Here is a 22,593-nt window from a genome sequence, read left to right as displayed (position 1 = left end):
CAGAGTTGTGGTTGACAACCACAGGGGATAGGGTTGCTTTTCAACAGGTATAAAGTTTCAGTTATGCAAGATGAATTAGATATCTGTTATACAACAGTATGTCTATAGTTAACAACACTGAATTCTGCAGGTAGAAATTTGTTGATAGTGTAGATCTTATGTTATGTGTTCTTACCACAATAAAAAAGACCTTTTTAAGAGGGTGAAAAGGTAAGTTACAGCCTGGGAGGAAATATGTGCAAACTACCTATCTAACCAAGGACTGTACCAAAATATAACAGATGTTTAATTCAATAGTAATAATCTAATTAGAAAATAAACAGAAGACATGAACAGAAATTTTACTGAAGAAGATACATATATGGCAAACACACACATGAAAAGGTGTTCACCATCATTAGCCATTACAGAAATGCAAATTAAAATCACAAGGTATTCCTGCACACCTATCAGAAGAACTAAAAGAAACAATAGTTACAACAAAAGCTGGAGAGGGTGCAGAGAATTCAGATATCTCCTACATGTGTTTTAGGAATATAAAATGATATAGCCATTCTGGAAATATTATCTCACAATTGCATTATTCTGGAAATACCATCCTACAATTTTACTTCTGAGCACATATCTAGAGAATACTTATGTTTACACACACACACATAAACACACACACACACGCACACACGCATGTGCACAAACTATACATACTTATAGTGAATTTAGTCATATGGCCAAAACTAGAGATAAACTAAGTATCCTTCCAGAGATGAATCGTTAAAGTGTGATACAACCATAGCATGAAATACTACTTAGCAATAAAAATAAATGAGTGATTGATATATTGCACAACTTATATACATGTCTTGTATATATTCAGGAGTTATACTGCAAGAAACAAAACAAATATCAAAAGGTCAACATACTATATTATCCGATGTATACAACATTATCAAAATAACAAAACTACAGAGATGGAGAGCAGATTAGTGGGTCAAGGGCTAAGGAAGGGGCATAAAAATGAGATTGCTGTTACTGTAAAAAAATAGTATGAGGGATCCCCGTGATGGAATCGTTCTGTATCTTGCCTGTATTGGTGGTCACACAAATTTACACATGTGAAAAAATTGCATATAAAAAAAGTGTGAAACGTGAATAAAGTCAGTGGATTATATCAATTCCTGATTATAATTGGAGGAAAGCATGTGAAACATAGAAGGGATCATTCTATGCTATTTCTTATAACTGCATGTAAATATTTATCTTAAATTTAAAGTTAAAAAAGGTAGTTGAGAGCTACACATAGCACTTGTGGTGTTTTCAGGAGAGGGAGAGTCAAAAATATGATTGATTTTTCCAAAGTATAAAGTCTGTGACTTCCTACTGACACAAAGGAATGAAAAAGTAAGGAAAGAAGAAAAAAAAAAAGGGAAGGGAGAAAGGGAGGGAGGGGGAAAAAAGTTCCTGCATAGGATAATTCCTAATAATTTATGTAGATATTCCACCCCTCAAGAAGATAAAGATTAACCTGCCTCCTACCTTGAGTGTAAGCTGAGTGACCAAGATTAACATCATCAGTGTTAAGCCATGTAGACATCATGTACCCGTAACAAGACATGACAATAAGGACGCTTTACCTCTGCAATCTTCCTCCCACAAACCTATAACCTTAGTCTAATGAGGAGAAAAACATCAGACAAAAACAGATTGAGGGATATTCTGCAAAATATCTATCAGCACTCCTCAAAATTGTCAAGGTTAGTAGAAGAAAGGGATAAAGAAAGGGGGGTAATCAGAAGGGGGAATGAAGCATGAGAGACTATGGACTCTGAGAAACAAACTGAGGGCTTCAGAAGGGAGAGGGGTGGGGGAAAGGGATAGGCTGGTGATGGGTAGTAAGGAGGGCAGGTATTGCATGGTGCACTGGGTGTTATATGCAACCAATGAATCATTGACATTTACATAAAAAATTTAAAAATTAAAAAAAAAAAGACTGAGTGACTCTCATGGCCCAGAGGGGTCTAAGGAGACATGCTGGCAAAATGAGTGAAATCTGAATAAAGTATAGAATTTAGTTAATATTAATGTACAGATATTGGTTCCTTAGTTTTATGAAAGAACCAATGTACATAATAATGTATGATGTTAGCAATAGCGAAAACTGAATGAAGGATTTAAGGGAATTTTGTACTATTTGTCAACTGCTCTATAAATCTGGAACTGTTCGAAAACCAAATTTATTTTAAAATACTACTAATGTTTTAAAAGTTTTTAGTCTGATGAACCAGTTTGATATTCTTTTGAATGAGGGATCTATTTCCATCCATATGTAAGAGAAAAACTTAATAAAAAGGAGCCTGACAGGATCTGATGGCCAAAAGTACTTGATTGGAACTCAAATGTGGCTATTATTAGCAACAGCAAAGGTGACTGTAGGGTGAAGGAAGAGAGAATGAGTGTGGAAAATAAATGAATTATCTCCAAATACAAAATATCCTCACATTTTCTTTTAATTTTTCAGGGCCCTTGCTGAGTCTTGCTTCAATAATGTGGCCAGTTAAACATGTTGCTCATTCTAATACTGTTTCTTTATTTCACACTGTCTATATTAATTATAGCAACTTCTTCCCTGGGTAAGGGTTGGGGTTACAGTGGTTTACTGCCTATAGCATTCTCCCCTCCCCTGTACTTCTTGTACATTTTGACCTTCCTCTGTCTATGTCCCAACACCATTTCTCATCCATCCCCACAGCTTCTGTATCCAGAAGAAATATGGATGACTAATTTTTCCCATAAAAGCCATGTCAGTCCATTTGCCTTAACATCATATACAGCTATTTATGCTAGTTTCCATCATTCCTTATTTTCATTTATTCCTATTTGTCCTTTAAGACCCAACTCAGATGTTACTAGTCCCATGAAAGCATTCTTTGATCTTCTACAAATCTTTCATCTAGACAAACGAATTCCTTTGTCTGTTTGTTGCTGTAGTAATATCTACCTAGTTTTATTGGAGTACTTATCTCTCATACCATAATCTATTTCTTCATAAATCATTTCCCCCATTTTAAAAAGCTTTAGTGAATTTATTATTTTTTCCATTTTGAATTCCCAGTATATAGTACAATATTTGTTGATCTTAATGAAATTTAATTTAATTAATAGTGATAAGTCAGTGCCTACTAAGAATAAGATAATCTACCAGGAATAGGGGAAGAAAAGGAACACTAAGGTAAACCCTAGGCTTTGCATAGCTTAATATCTTCTTGTTAACTGTTAGAGAGTGTTAAAAGATCAGTAACAGGACAATGGAGATAATAGGCCAAAAGTGAGATGACATAATTAACCAGGAAAAAATATGTTGATATACACAGTAGACCTAAAGGAAGACTTTACTGGGGAGATGAGACTTACATCTAACCTTGAAGAAAAGGGAAAATTTAGCTAAAAAGATAAAGTAAAGGGAATAATTCTGGACAGGGGATATAGGAACAGAGTGTGGATTCTAGGAATACAAAGGAAGGATAAAATAAGATCTTAGAAAGGAAAAATCAATAACTTACTTAGTGGTTGTATGGGATTAATGACTAAAAGTCACAGAAAATTCTAAATTGGACCTCGGGGAAAATGATAGTGGGGTTGACCAAAAAAAAAAAAAAAAAATCAGAGCATGTACTAGTACATAGTTTTGATTTTGAAAAACTGTAATTATATCCTGGGGAGAGGATCCCTCCAGGATGCCACACTTGGGTGTCTTAGCCCTTAATGAGAAACTGGTGGGGCTGTCATGAAGCTGTTACCTTTGGTTTGTCCAAGAATTCCTTACTAAACCCTGTGGCGTTGTGGCATTAGGGAGACCTCAGCCCTGCTCACAACTGGGTAGGCTGAGGAGAGAAAACCTATCAAGATCTACTCAGTTACCTGTTTTTTTCCCACTGAGATAGCTTATGTTTCCTCTTTAACAGTATATTCAGCATTAATTGGCTGCAGGAATTTTGAATGTTTTATACTTTCTAAGAGATTTCAATGGCTGAACACAAATTACAAGGTAAGCATCTTGATAAAAGAAGTAACCCAGTTTTCCTAGATAGTGAAAATCTGTTTATGCTAACTATATAGTTATTTGTCAATAGTATTTGTAAGGCTCAATCTTGGTAAACAGATCATTTACCCAGGAATAGGACCATGTTATTTGACTATGACCTGGTTCTTTCTGTATATCATTTATAAAGTAGACATAATAAAGGTGACTCTCCTTCCTATATTCCAACAAAATAAAATGCTGGAAAGTGCTTTGAAGCCCATAAGGGATCATAAGTCAAAATAAAGTAATAACTTTTGGTAGAAAAATGATTATTTGTGCTAAAATCATCTAGTTTGGTCCAAACACAGAATCCAGTGTTCAAGGCCTGGATTCCAGCCCTAAGCTGATTATGTATGTAACTCATATTTTCACTGAAAGCAACATGCTAGATCTAAAGGGAAAAGATGGAACTTAGCAAAGACAGTATCTTCCATCATAAATCTCATGGTTTAAGGGGTGAGGCATATATGAAAACATACAGCCACACAAATAACTATGAAATTTAGGTTTCAATCCAGGCTGTGATAAATAGAGTTTGGAAGGAAAGTTTACAACATAGCCAGGCCTGGGGATACCCAAAAGCCTCAGGAAACAGCACTTGAACAAGAAATTGGACATTGTGTAACATAGCATTTAAATCACAGAGCCCTGCTTTGCTTTTCTGAAAAGTTAGAGAATTTTCAAAGATCTGGACATTCTGAAATCTCAGTTTCTTGCCATCTGATGATTCCAGTTCAGGCATAGACAACCCACTGACTACACCAAGACTCATTTTAAGGCAGGAGAGAGTAAGATGCATGCTGGTTAATTTTGCCATTATTGTTGTTGTTATTTTATTATTATTATTATTATTATTATTATTATTATTAATTTTATCTTAAACTATCTCCACACCTAAAAGCAGGCTAACTCATCAAGTCAATCAAACACCCAGTGACAAGAGGCAGTTTCTAATTAGTACATGATCTCTTGGTTCTAATGTGATCAACATAGAATGCTGTGATAGAAGCTGGATATGTGTTGTGATATGCACAGGATGTTTCATGTAACTAATGAATCGTGGAACATTACATCAAAAACTAATGATGTATTATACAGTAGCTAACAGAACATAATAAAAAAGTTCTCTCATCAAAAAGTACTTGATCTATGTAAGATATACAATTATAAAAAGATAAAAAATAAATAAAAGCTGGATATGTAAAGACAGATGCCTATTTCTGGCAGTGCCAACCCATAGAAGTCTTCTGGTTCTTCACAAGAAGTTTGAGGCTCTTAGTGTGAGCAAAGGGAGAGCAGATGTGGATATTTTTGTTATCATATTTTCTTTAAAAGTGATCACTCTTTTTGGTGAACAAATCAAAATCAAGTATCTGCATGGAAACCATGAGTTGAAATCAACCTGCACAAATGTTAGTGGATGACCTAGTATTTGAACATGCTGTTTCTAAGGAGAAGGTACTAGGTGGACATAGGCAACAGGTTATTTTAGTCCTTTCTGTAAATAACAAAAGAAAATTGGATCTTACTATTAATGTTGTAACACATACATGTACACAGGTTTCAGAGAGGAGAGTAGCCTATCAATTTAAAATGATATTTTCAAGAATTTCATGAACAAATGATTGTTACGGTTTTTCGAAAACATAATAGAATATGATATTGGAGTATTTTATTTTACTACCATTTTGTTAGGGTGGTTTTTAAAACATGATTTAATAATAAATTTTATCCAGCTTTCATAACTAATGCAAAGGGCATATATATTTTTTTTCTCTAATCTGTTCTAAATGGTGAATAAACTTCAGAAATATTCTGATGTTAGTCTTGCCTTACATTAAATTCAAGGATTTATTTTTCTATACACGATTATGGTCAATTTGCTCCTTTCTTTACAATTTTGCAAACTGTTTTCATGAATACAATTTCCCTTTCTTGACTGCCATTGTCAGTTTTTTAACAAGGTCATATGAATCTCATATAAAGGAATGTGTTCCCTCTTGTAATAAACTCATCAAGAGTTGTGCAGATTTTTAAAACATTTTATAGGTATCAGGAAAGAAGAATAAATATAGCCAAGATAGTCTAAAAAGGAAATATTTAGTAAATCTGAGGGAAAGGAGACCTAAAGTTTTTCCCAGTACCCATCAATGGTCTAATAGCTGTAGTTAGTGGTTAAGAATAGTATGAATTTACAACAGCAAGAGCCCTGCAAGATCACATAGGAAGGAAACTTTCTCTCCCTCTTTGATAATCTGAATTTACTCTAGACCATGTAAATACAATAAGTGTTTTGCCTGAATGGAAAATAAGGCTAATTAGATTAAAAGCTTAATTTATCGTAAATATGCATAACACAATGTTTAGCCACAATCAATTTTCCCTTAAATTAAAATGTCCAGAGCCAAAAGGCTTGAGTAAAGTAGACGTGTTTTAAAATTATAAAAAGAAATCTTCTTATAAAATAAACTAGCAATTTTTTTCATAGTCAAATAAAGTCTATAATATTTGACCTGGAACTAAGTGTAATTTTTTCCTCAAAAATATTACTAAGGAAATCATTAAAAGGATGAGAATGGAAATAGCATAATTTTCTAAAATAATGAAAAAATCGGACAAAGCGCAGTGGGAAATTGGGACTTATCAACTCTTCATCATATTTTAAAATTAAAGAACAACATAAAAACTACAATAATCCAGTTTCTTTTAATATATGAAAATACCTCTAATACATGAAGTTAATGGAATGCATTTAATATGTACACTCTGGTTTCTAAAAGCACATTAAGTCATGGATAAGGAATGTAGAAAAAATAGTAAGAACTGATTCAAGTGATCCTGGGTGAGTATTTTTATATTTGCCATTGTTCTTAAACTTTAGTAAGAAACTGATTCATTTCTATGATATTGTTAATAAATCTCTTCTCTTTCAGTTGTCATTAGATAGAGCCATGAGTACTGGTAACAAGACAGAAACCACAGATTTCATTCTCCTTGGCTTCTTCTCTGAATTTAAACATATCACAGCCATGGTCTCCATCATTCTTCTTATCTACATGGCCTCTTTCTCCGGCAACACTCTTCTGATCCTCCTCATTTGGTTGTATTCCCACCTCCACACCCCCATGTACTTCCTTCTCAGTCAGCTCTCTTTGATGGACTTAACATTGACCTCTAGCATTGTCCCCAAGATGGCGGCCAACTTCTTCTCTGGATGGCGGAGCATATCATTCCTGGCTTGTGGGACTCAAATTTTCTTCTCCCTGACGGTGGCCATTGCAGAATGCATCCTTATAACTTTCATGTGCTTTGATCGTTATGTGGCTATATGTGAACCTCTCCGATACCCAATCATTATCAACCCTAGGGTTTGCTTACAGATGATTGCCATGTCTTGGGCTGGAGGAGCACTTACTTCACTAGGCCACACTGCTTTTACCTTGCATTTTAATATCTGTAGCCCCAGAGAGATTCCCCACTTCTTCTGTGAAGTCATGGCTGTGCTTAGGATCGTCTGTGAAGATATCTCAGCCTATGAGAAGGCAGTGGTCATAACAAGTATCCTTGTTCTGCTGCTGCCCTTATCTCTCATCTTGGCTTCCTATGTTGTCATCTTCCTTGCTGTACTCCGAATGAACTCCCCAGAAGGCAGGAACAAGGCTCTGGCCACCTGTTCCTCTCATCTCTGTGTGGTGGGTCTCTATTTTGGTCCAGGTATGTGCATCTACATGAGACCCGGTTCTGCCCATACTCCAAAGTTGAATCAGGGTCTCTTTCTGTTTGGAACTGTCCTCACTCCACTCCTAAACCCTCTTGCCTACAGTCTTAGAAACAGGGAAGTTCTAAGTGCACTGAAAATGTTAATGGGGAGGTGTCAGTCCTCCATGTAAATGGCAGAAATCCCACTGTCACTCATAGGCAAAACAGGGATGCATCAGCAAGGGACATTTTGTCAGTTAAAAAATAGTAATAATAATAATCTCTTCAGTATACTGGGGAAGTCTACTCACTACTGAATTTATCTGCAGAAAAGAAAAAAAAGTTTATCATTTCCTTTCTCCATCTTAGAATTTATTTCTGATTGTCCTAGATGATGTGCTGATAATGGACAAGGAACTGTGGACATCAATTATCTTCATGATTCATTCTTGATGATAATGTGCACTTTAGCATTTCCAAAAGTTTAATGTTGATTCCATGAAAAAAGGTCAGTGTCTGTATCTCTAGAATGAAAAAAAAAATTACCAAGCACATAGATACCTCAGGATAATTCCCTCTAAAATTAATTAAAAGGTATGATGATAAATCAGGAATCAGATAAATTTAGCAGTGTTGCTTTGTTCTATCTATATAACAGAACTATTAATTCCTCTTACTCCTGTAAAAATAGTCTTCACTCTATGTCAGTGCTTCCAAGAGTGGTTTTCTGATCACTTGCATTAGAATTGTTTGCTGATGTCACAAAATATACCACTGTTGTGCCCATTTCAGATTAGGTGAATTAGAATCTGTTAAAATGGATTCAAGAATCTGACCGGCAGGCCATTTAGTGATTGTCATGTTTACCAAGGGTTGTAAGCCACTGATATTGACCTAATTTTCTAGATCTGCCTTGCAAAATAATTTCCCAGTCTTAAAGTTACCTGATCTCTTTCTAATGAATATAATAGAACAGGTCAAGGTGGCTAGCAAAATCTAATGATCTTTTTTAAGATAGTAGAATATAAATTTTGTGTTTGGAATCATTCATAATTTAAAAAATTTGAGCACTGAGTAAAGGGAAAGTAAAAATAAAGAAAAAAGACTCAGATTTGTGATATAAAATATGAATGGTTGAAAATATTTATAACACAATAAAATTTAAAGCAGGAGGCATTATATGTATTTCCAAAGTATTGACATATTTCAAAAAAAATTGAAAATATACTATATAACTAGAACACTAGGAACTTACTACACGTTTCCTTTTTTTAAAATGACTGAAATCGGGGTGCCTGGGTGGCCCACTCAGATAAACGTCTCCCATCAGCTCAGGTCATGATCCCAGGTTCCTGGGATTGAGCTCCACATCGTGCTCCCTGCTCAGCAGGAGCTCACTGGTCCCCTGCTTATGTGCTCGCTCTCTCTCTCTCAAATAAATAAATCAAATCTTTAAAAAAAGTAACTGAAGTAACATAAAAACAGTTTTCCAGTGAATAGGACACACTCAGAAGGAGCCCTAACAACTTAACAACTCACCCCTTAAATATCTCAGAAGCCATCAATTAACATTGTATTACTGAGAAATAAAGCTGAGTTCTGGAAAACGTACAATCTTTATGTCAAATTTCAAATGTGTCAACAATATTAAACATGGCCCCTTCAGAATTCCTAGAGGAATGCCTTGAAACCGAGTCAAAATACCATTTCACTGAAGAATAAAAAATTATCTCTAAGCCTTTTCAAATAAAAGGAGTGTCATTTAATGGATACTAGCATGAGCTGTTACCACCATTTGGTGGTGCCACAGCACTCTGGTACTCCAAAAGGAGTCTACGGATAAGACTGTGTTTAGAAGATGACAGTAGGAAAGAAAGGAGAAATACTCAATGAGGGGGATAGTCCTAGTTGAAGAGTTTCTGTTAACTAATATGTGTTCATAAATCATGTTACTTATGTTTGACGGTTTTAATAAAGAGTTCTATTTTTATGTATCTCATGGAAGTGAACATTTTAACCCCGTGAAATTCACAGCAGATAGTTTTCCAGATAGATCGGGAAAGCACTCATCTTGGACTTTCGACTATGTGTTTGTGACCACTCTTGTTGGAGGACCACCATTACATAATATGACTTAATCTTTTAAGGGAAATCATTAAAATAATTAAGTACATGATCATTCAGAAGAATTGTGATTCAATCCTAATTAAATTGTGATTCTTTCATCTATTTCCATTCTCTATTCATAATTTTAAATGTCCATCTTCTACTTTAACAGCTCTCCAACATGCATATATTTTGTTGTAGAACAACAGAAGTGGCTTCTATAAATAATAAATATTTTATTTGTTTGTTTACTTATTTATTTTTATTAAATCTAATTCATTAGTCAAGTTATAGTTCATCATTCATTTTTGATATAATGTTCAATAATTCATCAGTTAAATACAATACCCAGCATATTTTAAAAAATCATCGATATTGGGGTGCCTGGATGGCTTAGTTGGTTAAGTGTCTGCCTCCAGCTCAGGTCATGATCCCAGGGTCCTGGACCAAGCCCTATGATTTGCTTCCTTCTAAGCATGGAGTCGGCTTCTCCCTCTCCCTCTGTCCTTTCGCCACTCATGTTCATGCTCTCTTTCACTCTTTCTGTTTCTCTAATAAATAAATAAAATCTTTAAAGAAGTCAACCACATTAATAAATACAGTATGAAAATAAAATTTTGTAACTGAATAAATTACTTTAAGATGAAAACTAGTATTCTATGAGGATAGGATGTAGGAAAATGAAGCTTTTATGAAAAAGACAAGATAACCACCATTTCAGGTGCCCAGAGACTCAGAGATCCTACAAATGGAAAATGGACATGAAATTGGTGAAGACAGGGCACAAGAGGTATTTGAAGAGAAACACTTTTTCAGATGGTTCTCTGACTTGAGTCAGCTGGATATAAAAATAACTAAAGTAGTCATCTTACCAAAAGAAATTAGCTAGAATTTTTTTTTTTACAATTTAGAGCATTAGACTGTAATCACCAACTCAACAACTTACACATAAAAAAGTCAAAGACATACAAATTTTCATATGAAATATATTGAAAACTAAAACCCGTATAGCACATGAGCAATTGGTCAAGGTCTTGCTTTTTCCAACAGTTTTTGAGCATGCCTCACTAACCTGTAAGTTTGAGTAGAGAAAATCATGGTAGAAGACAGTGGTTTTGTGGTGACAATTCAGTGATTTTTTGTTGAGGTATGAAAAAGCATCAGAGTTTCTTCATGTATGTTCAGGTGGATATGACATTAGAGACCATGACTGTTCATTTGTTCAAGGATTTTTTTTTTTTGAGAATCTACTTTATGTCAGGTAATATTTTAGATGCTGGATTAAAGCAGTGGAAAAAAAGAAATCAGTACATTCATGGAGCTTATATTCTAGTTGGGGAACATGAGAAATAATAAATACTCAATATGTAACATGTTGATAAGTGATATGAAGAAAAATGAAGCAGGGAGGAAAGATAGAGATGGATGTCTTTTTATATAGTATGGTCTGGGAAGACATCTCTGTCATGGGGGCATTTGAGTAGAGACCTTAGTGAGTAAAGGAGGAACAGTAAAAAGGAAGGCACACTATTTCTGTTTCACAGCTCCTTGACGGATCTCCTGCAGTGGCCTCGGGAGAAAGAGCACCTGGATGCGGTGGGTCACTGCCATGGGTTCTGTGCTAGTTAGTCTATGTTTGACCTTACACTCTCCTGAACTGTGTGGACCACTATCCAGTCTGCATCACCCCATTTCCCTTGTATTCTGGCTTCCTGTTATATTTGAATTGTGAGAGGAACCTGCAGATCAGAGGAAAGAGGGAAGAGTTCAGAGTATTTATGGTCCTACTCCAACCAGGCTGGGTTTGGGGAGTGGCTGCATTCCTTCACCAAGGTCATAACCCCTTTGGGCAGCTCTGTTGGTTCTGTACATACCACTCCCTCCCCTCCAGATAAAGAGAGGTAGTGTTACCACTGCTAGCACCTGGCTGCTTTACTTTCCGTTGTTTCCCACACCCTGCCCTACTTCTGAACATTATATTTTCATCTTTGCTCTCTTCCTTGTGTTTTCATGGCTTTCTTTAGTGTTATGCTTGGATTCCTTCCTCTTTATTCTTTCTGTGTTTATTATAGGGTGTTTCATTTTGTATATTTGTTTTGTTATTTTATGTTTTTTTTCTTGTTTGTTTTGTGGTTGCATTTGGCTTCATACATAACATCTTATGTGTATAAGAGTCCATATTAAGTTGGTTGCTTAAGTTCAAAGATATTCTAAAAGAACAAAATTTTTACTGCCAACTCCAGGTTTTATACATATGATGTCACTGTTTACCTCATTTTATTTTCTAAATGCCTTGATTAATTTTTCTATATTTATTGATTTTATTGCATTTGTGTTTTAACCTATATCCTAGCTTTATAAATGTTAATCTCCTACCTTTACACTATGCTCTTTCTGTGATTTTCTTTTCTTTTTGTTTTTTTATAATAATATTTGTTTATTATATTATGTTAATCATCATACAGTACATCCCTGGTTTTTGATGTAAAGGTCGATGATACATTAGTTGCGTATAAAACCCAGTGCACCATGCAATATGTGCCCTCCTGACTACCCATCACCAGCCTATCCCATTCCCCCACCACCCTCCCCTCTGAAGCCCTGAGTCTGTTTCCCAGATTCCATAGTATCTCATGCTTCATTCCCCCTTCTGATTACCCCCCTTTCCTTATCCCTTTCCTCTCCTACTGATCTTCTTAGTTCTTATGTTCCATAGATGAGAGAAATCATATGATAATTGTCTTTCTCTGCTTGACTTATTTCACTTAGCATTATCTCCTCCAGTGCCATCCATGATGCAGCAAATGTTGAGAAATCGTTCTTTTTGATGGCTGAGTAATATTCCATTGTATATATGGACCACAACTTCTTAATCCAGTCATCTGTTGAAGGGCATCTCGGGTCCTTCCATGATTTAGCTATTGTGGACAATGCTGCTATGAACATTGGGGTGCATATGGCCCTTCTCTTCACTACGTCTGTATCTTTGGGGTATATACCCAATAGTGCAATTGCTGGATCATAGGGTAGATCAATTTTTAAGTTTTTAAGGGACCTCCACACTGTTTTCCAGAGTGGCTGTACCAACTTGCATTCCCACCAACAATGTAGGAGGGATCCCCTTTCTCCACATCCTCTCCAACAATTGTTTTTTCTTGCCTTGTCCATTTTTGCCATTTTAACTGGTGTAATGTGGTATCTTAGTGTAGTTTTGATTTGAATTTCCCTGATGGCTAATGATTGTGAACATTTTTTCATGTGTCTGTTAGCCATTTGTATGTCTTCATCGAAAAAGTGTCTGTTCATATCTTCTGCCCATTTTATGATTTGTTTATTTGTTTCTTGTGTATTGAGTTTGAGAAGTTCTTTGTAGATCTTGGATACTAGTCTTTTATCTGTAGTGTCATTTGCAAATATATTCTCCCATTCTGTGGGCTGCCTCTTAGTTTTGTTCACTGTTTCCTTGGCTGTGCAGAAGCATTTTATCTTGGTGAAGTCTCACAAGTTCACTTTATCTTTTGTTTCTCTTGCCTTTGGAGATGTGTCATGAAAAAGGTTGCTTTGGCTGATGTTGTAGAGCTTGCTGCCTATGTTCTCCTCTAGGATTTTGATGGATTCCTGTCTCACATCAAGGTCTTTCATCCATTTGGAGTTTATCTTTGTGTATGGTGTGAGAGAGTGGTCAAGATTCGTTCTTTTGCATGTAGCTGTCCAATTTTCCCAGCACCATTTATTGAAGAGACTGTCTTTTTTCCACTGGATATTTTTTCCTGCTTTATGAAAGATTAGTTGCCCAAATCCGAGGGTCAATTTCTGGGTTCTCTATTCTGTTCCATTCATCTATGTGTCTGTTTTTGTGCCAGTACCATGCTGTCTTTGTGATCACAGCTTTGTAGTACAACTTGAACTCTGGCATTGTGATGCCCCTAGCTTTGTTTTTCCTTTTCAACAATTCCTTGATGATTTGGGGCCTTCTCTTGTTCCACACAAATTTAAGGGCTGTTTGTTGAGTTCTTGAAAAATGTCATTGGTATTTTCATCAGGAAGGCATTGAAAGTGTAGATTGCTCTGGGTAGCATGCACATTTTAACTATGTCAATTCTTCCAATCCATGAGCATGGAATATTTTTCCATTTTTGTGTCTTCTTCAATATCTTTCAAGAGTTATTTGTAGTTTCTAGAATATAGATCCTTTACGTCTCTGGTTAATTCCAAGATAACATTTGATTTTTGGTGCTATTGTAAATGGAATGGATTCCCTAATTTCTCTTTCTTCAGTCTCATTTCGTGTATAGAAATGCAACTGATTTCTGAGCATTGATTTTGTATCCTGCCACATTACTGAATTGCAGTCCTAAGAGGAAAATACATAGCCTTCTAAGCCTCACTCAAAAGAATAGAAAAATCTAAAATGCAGTTTTCATATCCTCACCTCATGAAGCTGGAACAACAACAGAAGAGCAGGCCTAATCTACACATGAGAAAGCAGTTGATGAAGATTAGAGCAGAAATCTATGAATTAGAAACCAGGAGCACAGTAGAGCAGATCAACAGAACTAGAAGCTGGTTTTTTGAAAGAATAAATAAATAGATAAGCCACTGGCCAGACTTATCCAAAAGAATAGAGAAAGGACCCAAATTAATAGAACTCTGAATGAAAAGGGAGAGGTCACAACCAACACCAATGAAATTGGAAGGATTATTAGAAGCATTTATCAACAGCTTTATGCCAATAAATTAAGCAACCTGGAAGAGATGGAGGCCTTCCTGGAAACTTATAAACTACCAAGACTGAAACAGGAAGAAATTGATTTTTTAAACAGACTGATTAAGTATGACGAGATTGAAACAGTGATTAAAAACCTCCCGAAAAACAAAACTCCAGGGCCTGATGGATTCCCTGGGGAATTCTACCAAACATTCAAAGAAGAAATAATACCTATTCTCCTAAGCTATTTCAAAAAATAGAAACATAAGGAAAACTACCAAACTCATTCTATGAGGCCAATATTACCTTATATTGTGCTGGCATTTAAGGGGTGTGGACCCTGCTTCCTTTTGCCCTCTGGCACTCTTGGAGTTAAGCACACAGAACTTTAAAGCTCCCAGAGTTAAGCTCACTGAGTTTTAAAGCTCCAGAATTTAGCTCTGCTGGTTTTCAAAGCCGAGTGTTATAGGGATTCATCTTCCCAGCACGGATCCTCAGTCCCATGGGTTCCTGCTGTGAGGTCTGATGCTCTGGCTTCTTCATGTCTATGATGTCCTTCCGAAGAATAGTTAGTCATGCTGGGTGTCTGGCTCCCAACCATGTCTCCACCCGCCCTACTATTTTTGATGGGGCTTTCATCTACGACTAGTTGAGAAAGATCTGATCTGTCAATCTTCAAGTCATTTTCAGAATCAGGCATGGGGATGCAGTTATTGCATTAGTGTGTCTGTGGGGAGAGGGGATCTCAGGATCCTTCGACTCTGCTGTCTTCAAACTCCCCAAGCTGGCATTAATTTTATGGAAGAGTTTAAAGAAGACATTAAGATAAATATACGTAGAAGTTTCAAAGAGAAAAATAAAAGCATGATACAAAATAATAGTACAGTACATTATCAGAGAATGACATCAAAAAGATGGAGGGATAAGGTGTCTCAGCCCTCATCCCCTCATGGAATCACTAATTTGATAGCCATGCATGAACAAAAAACTCTTCAGGGAAGTTTCAGAATCCAGATGGGAGATTCCAATAGCAAGGTGGACCACAGAAAAGAGAAAATACACAGTGATAGTGATAGGAAAAAACAATTTTGCTGTACCCACATTACCCCACCTTAAATCACCTGCAGCACAGTGCTGAGAAAGAAAAGGAAAGGAGAAAGAAAGAAAAAAAAGGAGGAAAAAGAATGAATTAAGTTTCCAACTTTACTGCAGAGCCCAAAATCAGGCCCACCTCAGTAATCCTCAATGCCAGCTAGCCCCTTGGAACACAGTCTCTTGAAACCCCAGCCTCCAGCCTTTCTCACAAACCCGGAATCCAGTCTGTCACCAAGACATGGTTCTAGGCCCAACCTAGTACATTGAGATGCCATGCTGGTTCCACAGAATTATTCCACAAGGATGCCCTTAAAATCTCAGGCTACAACCCCCCATCAGGAAATGCCCATGACAGGCTGTCCTCAAGGGACTTGGGCTCCAGATCTGCCCCAGTGTCAGGTCAGCTCTTATGAAACAAAATCTCAGGCTGGTCCCCGTAGACCTGTGCTACATGTTTTCCCCCATTAATTGCGATAAAAGGCTGATTCCAGTGGACCTGAGTACTGATCAGCCTCATCAGATTGAGGCTCCACACCAGCCCCTCCATGGACCCAGAAGCCACACACACCTAACTAAGTCTTGCTGGCAGGAATTTGCCTAAAGTTCCAGAATTCAGGCTTTCTGTCTTGGATCAGGTTCAAAACACATTCCAGTGAACCTTAGTGCCAGGTTGTCCCCAATGGACTCTGGCACCAACCTGGCCCACACAGTCCCAGGCCCTAAGCCAGCACTCCCTGAAAACTCAGTGTCAAGGACGGCCCCAATGTTCCCAAGCACCCAGGCAAATTCCGATGGACCCAGGTTCCAGATAGACCCCCATGAACCCAGGCTCTAAATCTCAAGTGGTACCCAATACCAAATAGGACCATACAGACCAAGGCTCCAGGACCTCCCCTGAGGCACCAAGCAAGCCTCAGGCTCATTTCATAATCAGGCATACCATGGTGGGCCCAGAATCTAGGCCAGTCCCATGGACCCAGGCTCCAGATATTGCGCCATGGACACAAGCACCAGACCCGCCTGCAATAAACCTTCTCAAAATCAGTGGCCAGACTTTGCTGAAAAGTAAGATCAATTCTGCTAAATGTCCCTTCTGCCATTGAAAAGAAGGTGTATGTTATTTTTTTAATAATTTTTTTTTATTTTGTTATGTTAGTCACCATACAGTATATCCTTAGTTTATGATGTAGTGTTCCATGATTCATTATTTGAGTATAACACCCAGTGCACCATGCTACATGTGCCCTCCTTAATACCCATCACTGGCCTATCCCAGTCTCCCACCCCTCTCCCCTCTGAAGCTCTCAGTTTGTTTCCAGGGCCCACAGTCTTTCATGGCTCATTCCCCCTTCTGTTTACCCCCCCTTCATTCTTCCCTCCTTCTCCTACCGATGTTTGTTTTTTTGTTTGCTTGTTTATTTGTTTGTTTGTTTGTTTTTTTGAGGGGAGAGGTAGAGTGTTCTGTATATGTATGCCATATTTAGTAATTTTGTTGTATTTTTTATGTCTCTCTCTCTGTCTTTTTTTCTTTGCTGTGCTTTGCTTTCCTTCCCCCCACTTATATTGTAACTGATCAGTCTATCCAATATTTAGAGTGGGATATAGAACGGGCCTTTTTGGATTTCAGAGAGAACATATTCCCCATTTGGGTGTATTACTCAAGCCTTAATAGAACTCTTTAAGTGAATCACACTGAAGGTTTTTAGGATTTGGAAGCAATTTTCTGCCTTCACCTATAGGAAAGTACTCCCTTTTTGAAAAACAGCTATTGGCATGTTACTAGGCTTCAATGCAAACTGAACACTTGACCATGAGCTAACAAGTTACTGTGTAACCTGAGCTGCCCATAATGAGCTGGATGTTTCTAACCCATCAAGTCATAGTGTTGGTCATGTACACCAACATTTCATTATCAAGTAGAAGTGGTATATATGTGCTTGACTCAGACAAGCTCTGAGGTTAAAAGGAAGTTTACAGGTAGAAGTGGCCCAAATGACCATGAACCCCATTCCTGCTATACTGCCATCCCTCTGTCATTCTCATAAGCATTTCTTCCAATCAATTGACAGAAGAAAAAAAGATTCAGGCCTGGTTTATATATAGCACTCCACTATATTCAAGTGTCACCCAAAAGTGGACTGGCAGAAAAAATCGGCCACAGGTAATTGTAGAGTGAAGGTGAAAAAAAAAGGTAGGAGGGAAGAAGAAGACTGCAGAAGAGTAGGGGACCCTCATTTCGTCTAGTCACTTGAATTCAGCTAGATATCTATCAAATCATTCTGAACACCCGTGAATTCAATCTGAGATCTAAGAAAAGAATTGCGACAATTTTACAAATAGAAAAGCTATGACTTGTGGTGCCTGGGTGGCTCAGTCAGCTAAGCAGCTGCCTTTGGTTCAGGTTATAATCTCGGGGTCCTGGGATGAGCCCTGTGTAGGGCTTCCTGCTTGGCATGGAGTCTCCTCCTCCCTCTTTCTCTGCAATTCTATCCTGCTTTTTCTCTCTCTCTCTCTCTTTCTGTCTTTCTCTCAAATAAATAAATAAATAAAATCTTTTTTTTAAAATAAAAGGAAAAAAAAAGGAAAAGTGATGACATTTTTCAAGATAGGAGCTGAGGAAAAGAGAACCCGAAAGCATAAATCAGAAGATAAACCATGGCGGGGGGGACTCTCCATGAGCTGGCTACCATAAATTGATACAGTAATGGAGCCCAAGATCAGAACTTTTAGAAGTCTGCTTCTCTGCAGGACATCCCTGCCTGAAAGGTGCTCAGGCGCCCAAGAGGGTCAGAATCCTAGGTGGGACATTATGGCCTCAGGATCCCCAGGGTCACAGAAAGAATGGAGGTGAATGAGTGTGGCAGAGATCCCAAAATTGGAGCAGGGAAGTGAGCAATAACCAATAAGCTGTGATTGGTATCTCAGCTTGCTGTTGCCATAAAAAATGAAATGTGGTGCAGTGCGACTATCTCTTTCAGCAGGAGGCCAGAAAGCGGCAGAATCACAGTGAGGCACCCATCTAGCCCCTGGGAAGATTGGCACAGATGTGCACTGCAATACTCCACAGAGTTTGGTGCACACAAAATTATTGACTGCTTTTCACTGAAGAGTTGAGGCTGTGATTTATCACACTTTTAATTTTCATTTCTTTTAATCCTCTAAAGCTGTGTGGAAAGCATTCAGGGCACAAGAACCACATAGAGCAAATAAAAGCTTCTTGCATTGAACCTGGCGCCCTGAGAAGGGGCAGTACAGCTCTGCCTAAGCAAAGACACCTGAGAATCAATGCAATAGGCCTCTTCCCCAGAAGACCAGCAGGAATATCAGGCTAATACCAAGTTTATGGATTACACAAAACTGAAATCTGCTTAGGGGAAAATTATACAAAGAATTTAAGTTTTTTTTTTCTCATGAGAATTTAGATTTGTACTTTAAAATTTTCTCTTTCTCTTTCTTTTTCTTTTCCTTTTCAACTTGTTTCTTATTTTATCAACTCTTTTTTTAAAGTCCTTTAATTTTCATTTTACATTTATATTTTATACATGTATTCTTCATTTTTGGCTTCTTTCACTACATTCAATTGTATTTTGTATATATATGTTTTTCTTTCTTTATAATTTTTGAATCTAGTGTCTTCTAATGGATAAAAATACACCAAGGACTAAAGCAGTACACTAGTTTGTTCACCTGTAAGATTATATTCTCTCCTTTTTGAACCTTATTATTTTTGTTTCTTTTTGGGTTTCTGATCTCTTCAGATTTTTCTAGTGTATTTTTAACTGGGGTCGAGGTTGATATTTTTGATTTGGTTCTCTCAGTCATGTAGTCTCTTTACAAAATGACAAGAAGGAGATATTCACAACAAAAGAAAGAACAAGAGGCAATACTCTCTGCTACAAACTTAATCAATATGGATATAAGTAAGATGATGGACCTATAATTCAGTATGACGATTGTAAGTATATTATCTGGGCTTGAAAGAAGCATAAAAGACCCTAGAGAATCCATTAGTACAGAAATAAAAGAACTAAAATCTAATCAGGCAGAAATTAAATATACTTTAACTGATATGCAACCGGAAATGGAATCTCTAATGGCTAGGGTAAATGAGGCAGAAGAAAGAGTCAGTGACATAGAGGAAAAAATGTAAGGAAGGTGAAGGAAAGGGAGAAACAACACAACTACTGGATCACGAGGTGAGGCTTCAAAAAATCAATAATACCATAAAGTGAAATAATATTAGAATGATTAGGGGCCTGGAGAAATGGAAAGGGGGGAGGGGACATATATTTGAGCAAATCATAGCTGAGAATTTCCCTAATCTGTGGAAGGAAATGGGTATTCAAATCCAGGAGGCACATAGAACCCTCCTCAAACTTAATAAAAATATATCAAACCCTGACATATAATACCAAAGCTTGCAAATTTCAGAGATAAGGACAAAATCCTGAAAGCAGCTTGAGACAAGAGGTCCTTAATGTACAAGGGTAGAAATATTAGAGTGGCAGAAAACCTACCCACGGAGACCTGGCAGGTCAGAAAGAACTGGCATAAAATATTCAGGGTATTAAATGAGAAAAAATGATGTAGCCAAGAATACTTTATGCATACTTTATTTGGAATGGAAAGGGAGATACAAAGCTCCCAGGACAAACAGAAACTAAAAGAATTTGTGATCATTAAACCAGTCCTGCAAGAAATATTAAAAGAGACCCTGGAAGCAACAAGACCCAAAAGTAACATAGATCAGAAAGAAACAGAGATAGTATAAAACAACAGTGACTTTACATGTAATAAAATGACAATAAATTCATATATTTCAATAGTTACTCTGAATGTAAATGGATAAATGCACCAATCAAAAGACACAGGGTATCAGATTGGATAAAAAAGAAAGCCCTGTCCATATGTTGTCTACCAGAGACTCATTTTAGACTGAAAGACACCTCCAGATTGAAAGTGAGAGGGTGCAGAACCATTTATCATGCCAATGGACCTCAAAGGAGGCTGGTGTAGCAATCCTTCTATCAGACAAATTAGATTTTATACTAAAGCCTGCAGTAAGGGATCAAGACAGAGACCATATCATACTTAAAGTGTCTATTCAACAAGATCTATCAATTATACATATTTATGCCCACAGCCAATTTGATAAACTGATTAATAAAAATTAAAAAAAAACACATTGATGATAATCAATAATATTAGGGGACTTTAATACCCCGTTCACAACAATGGACAGATCATCTAAGGAGATCAAAAGGGAAATAAGGGCTTTGAATGACACATTGGACCAGATGGACTTCACAGATATATACAGAGATTATCATTCTAAAGAAAAAATGAATGAATAAAATAACAACTAACTAACTAACTAACTAAATAAATACACATTCTCTCTAAAGCACAGGGAACTTTCTCCAGAATAGATCAAATACTGGATCACAAATCAGATCTCAACCAGAACCAAAAGATTGGGATTATTCCCTGCATATTTTCAGATAACAATGCTTTGAAAATTGAACTCATTCACAGAGGAAATTGGTAAGGAACATAAATACTTGGAGGTTAAAAACATCCTACTAGAGAATTAATATGTCAACCAAGAACTTAAAGAAGAATCTTAAAAATTTATGGAAACAAAGGAAAATGAAAACACAATTGTTCAAAAACTTTGGGATGGAGCAAAGTCGTTTCTAAGAGAGAATTACATAGCGGTACAAGCCTTCCTCAAGAAATAAGAAAAGTCTGAACTACACAGACTAACCATATGCCTAAAGGAGCTGGAGAGGGAAGAGCCAATAAAGCCTAAACCAAGCAGGAGACTAGGAGTAATAAAAATCAGAGTAAACATGAATGAAAAGAACAGTAGGAGAGATCAACAAAATTAGGAGCTTGTTCTTTGAAAGAATTAATAAGATCGATAAATCCTGGACAGACATATCAAAATGAAAAAATAAATGATCCAAATTAATAAAATCATGAATGAAAGAGGAGACATCACACCAAAGAAATAAAATTATAAGAACATATTTGAACAAATATATGCCAAAAAATTAAGCAATCTGGCAGATATGGATGCATTCCTAGAAGCATATAAAATACCAAAACTGAAACAGGAAGAAATAGAAAACATGAACAGACTCATAACCAGCAAGGAAATTGAAACAGTAATCCAAAATCCCCCAACAAACAAGACTCTAGGCTAGATGGCTTCCCAGGCAAATTCTACCAAACATTTAAATAATTAATACCTATCCCTCTGAACATGTTTCAAGGAATAGAAATAGAAGGAAATCTTCCAAACTTGTTGTATGATGCCAGCATTTCCTTGATCCCAAAACCAAAGACACCACCAAAAAGGAGAATTACAGAGTAATATTCCTGATGAACATGGATGCCAAAACTATCACCAAAACACTACCCAATAGGATCCAACAGTACACTAAAAGGATTACTCACCAAGACCAAGTAGGATTTATACCTGGCCTGCAAGGTGGTTCAACATCCATAAATCAGTTAATGTGACACCACTACACTACTAAAAGAAAGCACAAGAACTTATGATCCTCTTAAGTGATACAAACAAACAAAAAAAAAGACAAAGTACAACATCCTTTCTTAATTAAACTCTACATGGTGTAGGGATATAGGGAACATATCTCAATATTATAAAAACCATCTACAGAAAGTGCACAGAAAATATCATTCCCAATAGGGAAAAACAGAGTTTTTCTGCTAAGGTCAATAAGATGGCAGGGATGTCTACTCTCACCACTGTTTTTCAACATAGTACTGGAAGTCCTAGCCTCAGAAATCAGAGACCAAAAAGAAATAAAAGGCATTCAAATTGACAAAGAAATCAATCTCCCATTCTTCACGGATGACATGATATTTGCAAATGATA

At 36.8% G+C, this 22,593-nt stretch overlaps 1 protein-coding gene across 1 annotated transcript; it reads left to right on the top strand.

The window, feature by feature from the left end:
- The first annotated feature begins 7,029 nt into the window (after window positions 1-7,029).
- LOC123780148 (olfactory receptor 2M5-like) lies at window positions 7,030-7,968 on the top strand. The gene has a single exon (XM_045778933.2). It carries the CDS (start codon window positions 7,030-7,032, stop codon window positions 7,966-7,968), a length of 939 nt encoding a protein of 312 aa, XP_045634889.2.
- The last annotated feature ends 14,625 nt before the right edge of the window (window positions 7,969-22,593 follow it).

Source organism: Ursus americanus, chromosome 5, assembly GCF_024610735.1.
Source record: "Ursus americanus isolate L20-20 chromosome 5, mUrsAme1.1.p, whole genome shotgun sequence".
NCBI classification, from domain to species: domain Eukaryota; kingdom Metazoa; phylum Chordata; class Mammalia; order Carnivora; family Ursidae; genus Ursus; species Ursus americanus.
The sequence above is the reverse complement of the archived record's forward strand: the minus strand, read 5'-3'. Positions and strand labels throughout refer to the sequence as shown.

Bases quoted from the DNA above. Each gene is read 5' to 3' on its own strand.
- LOC123780148 (XM_045778933.2), top strand. From the start codon at position 7,030: ATGAGTACTGGTAACAAGACAGAAACCACAGATTTCATTCTCCTTGGC.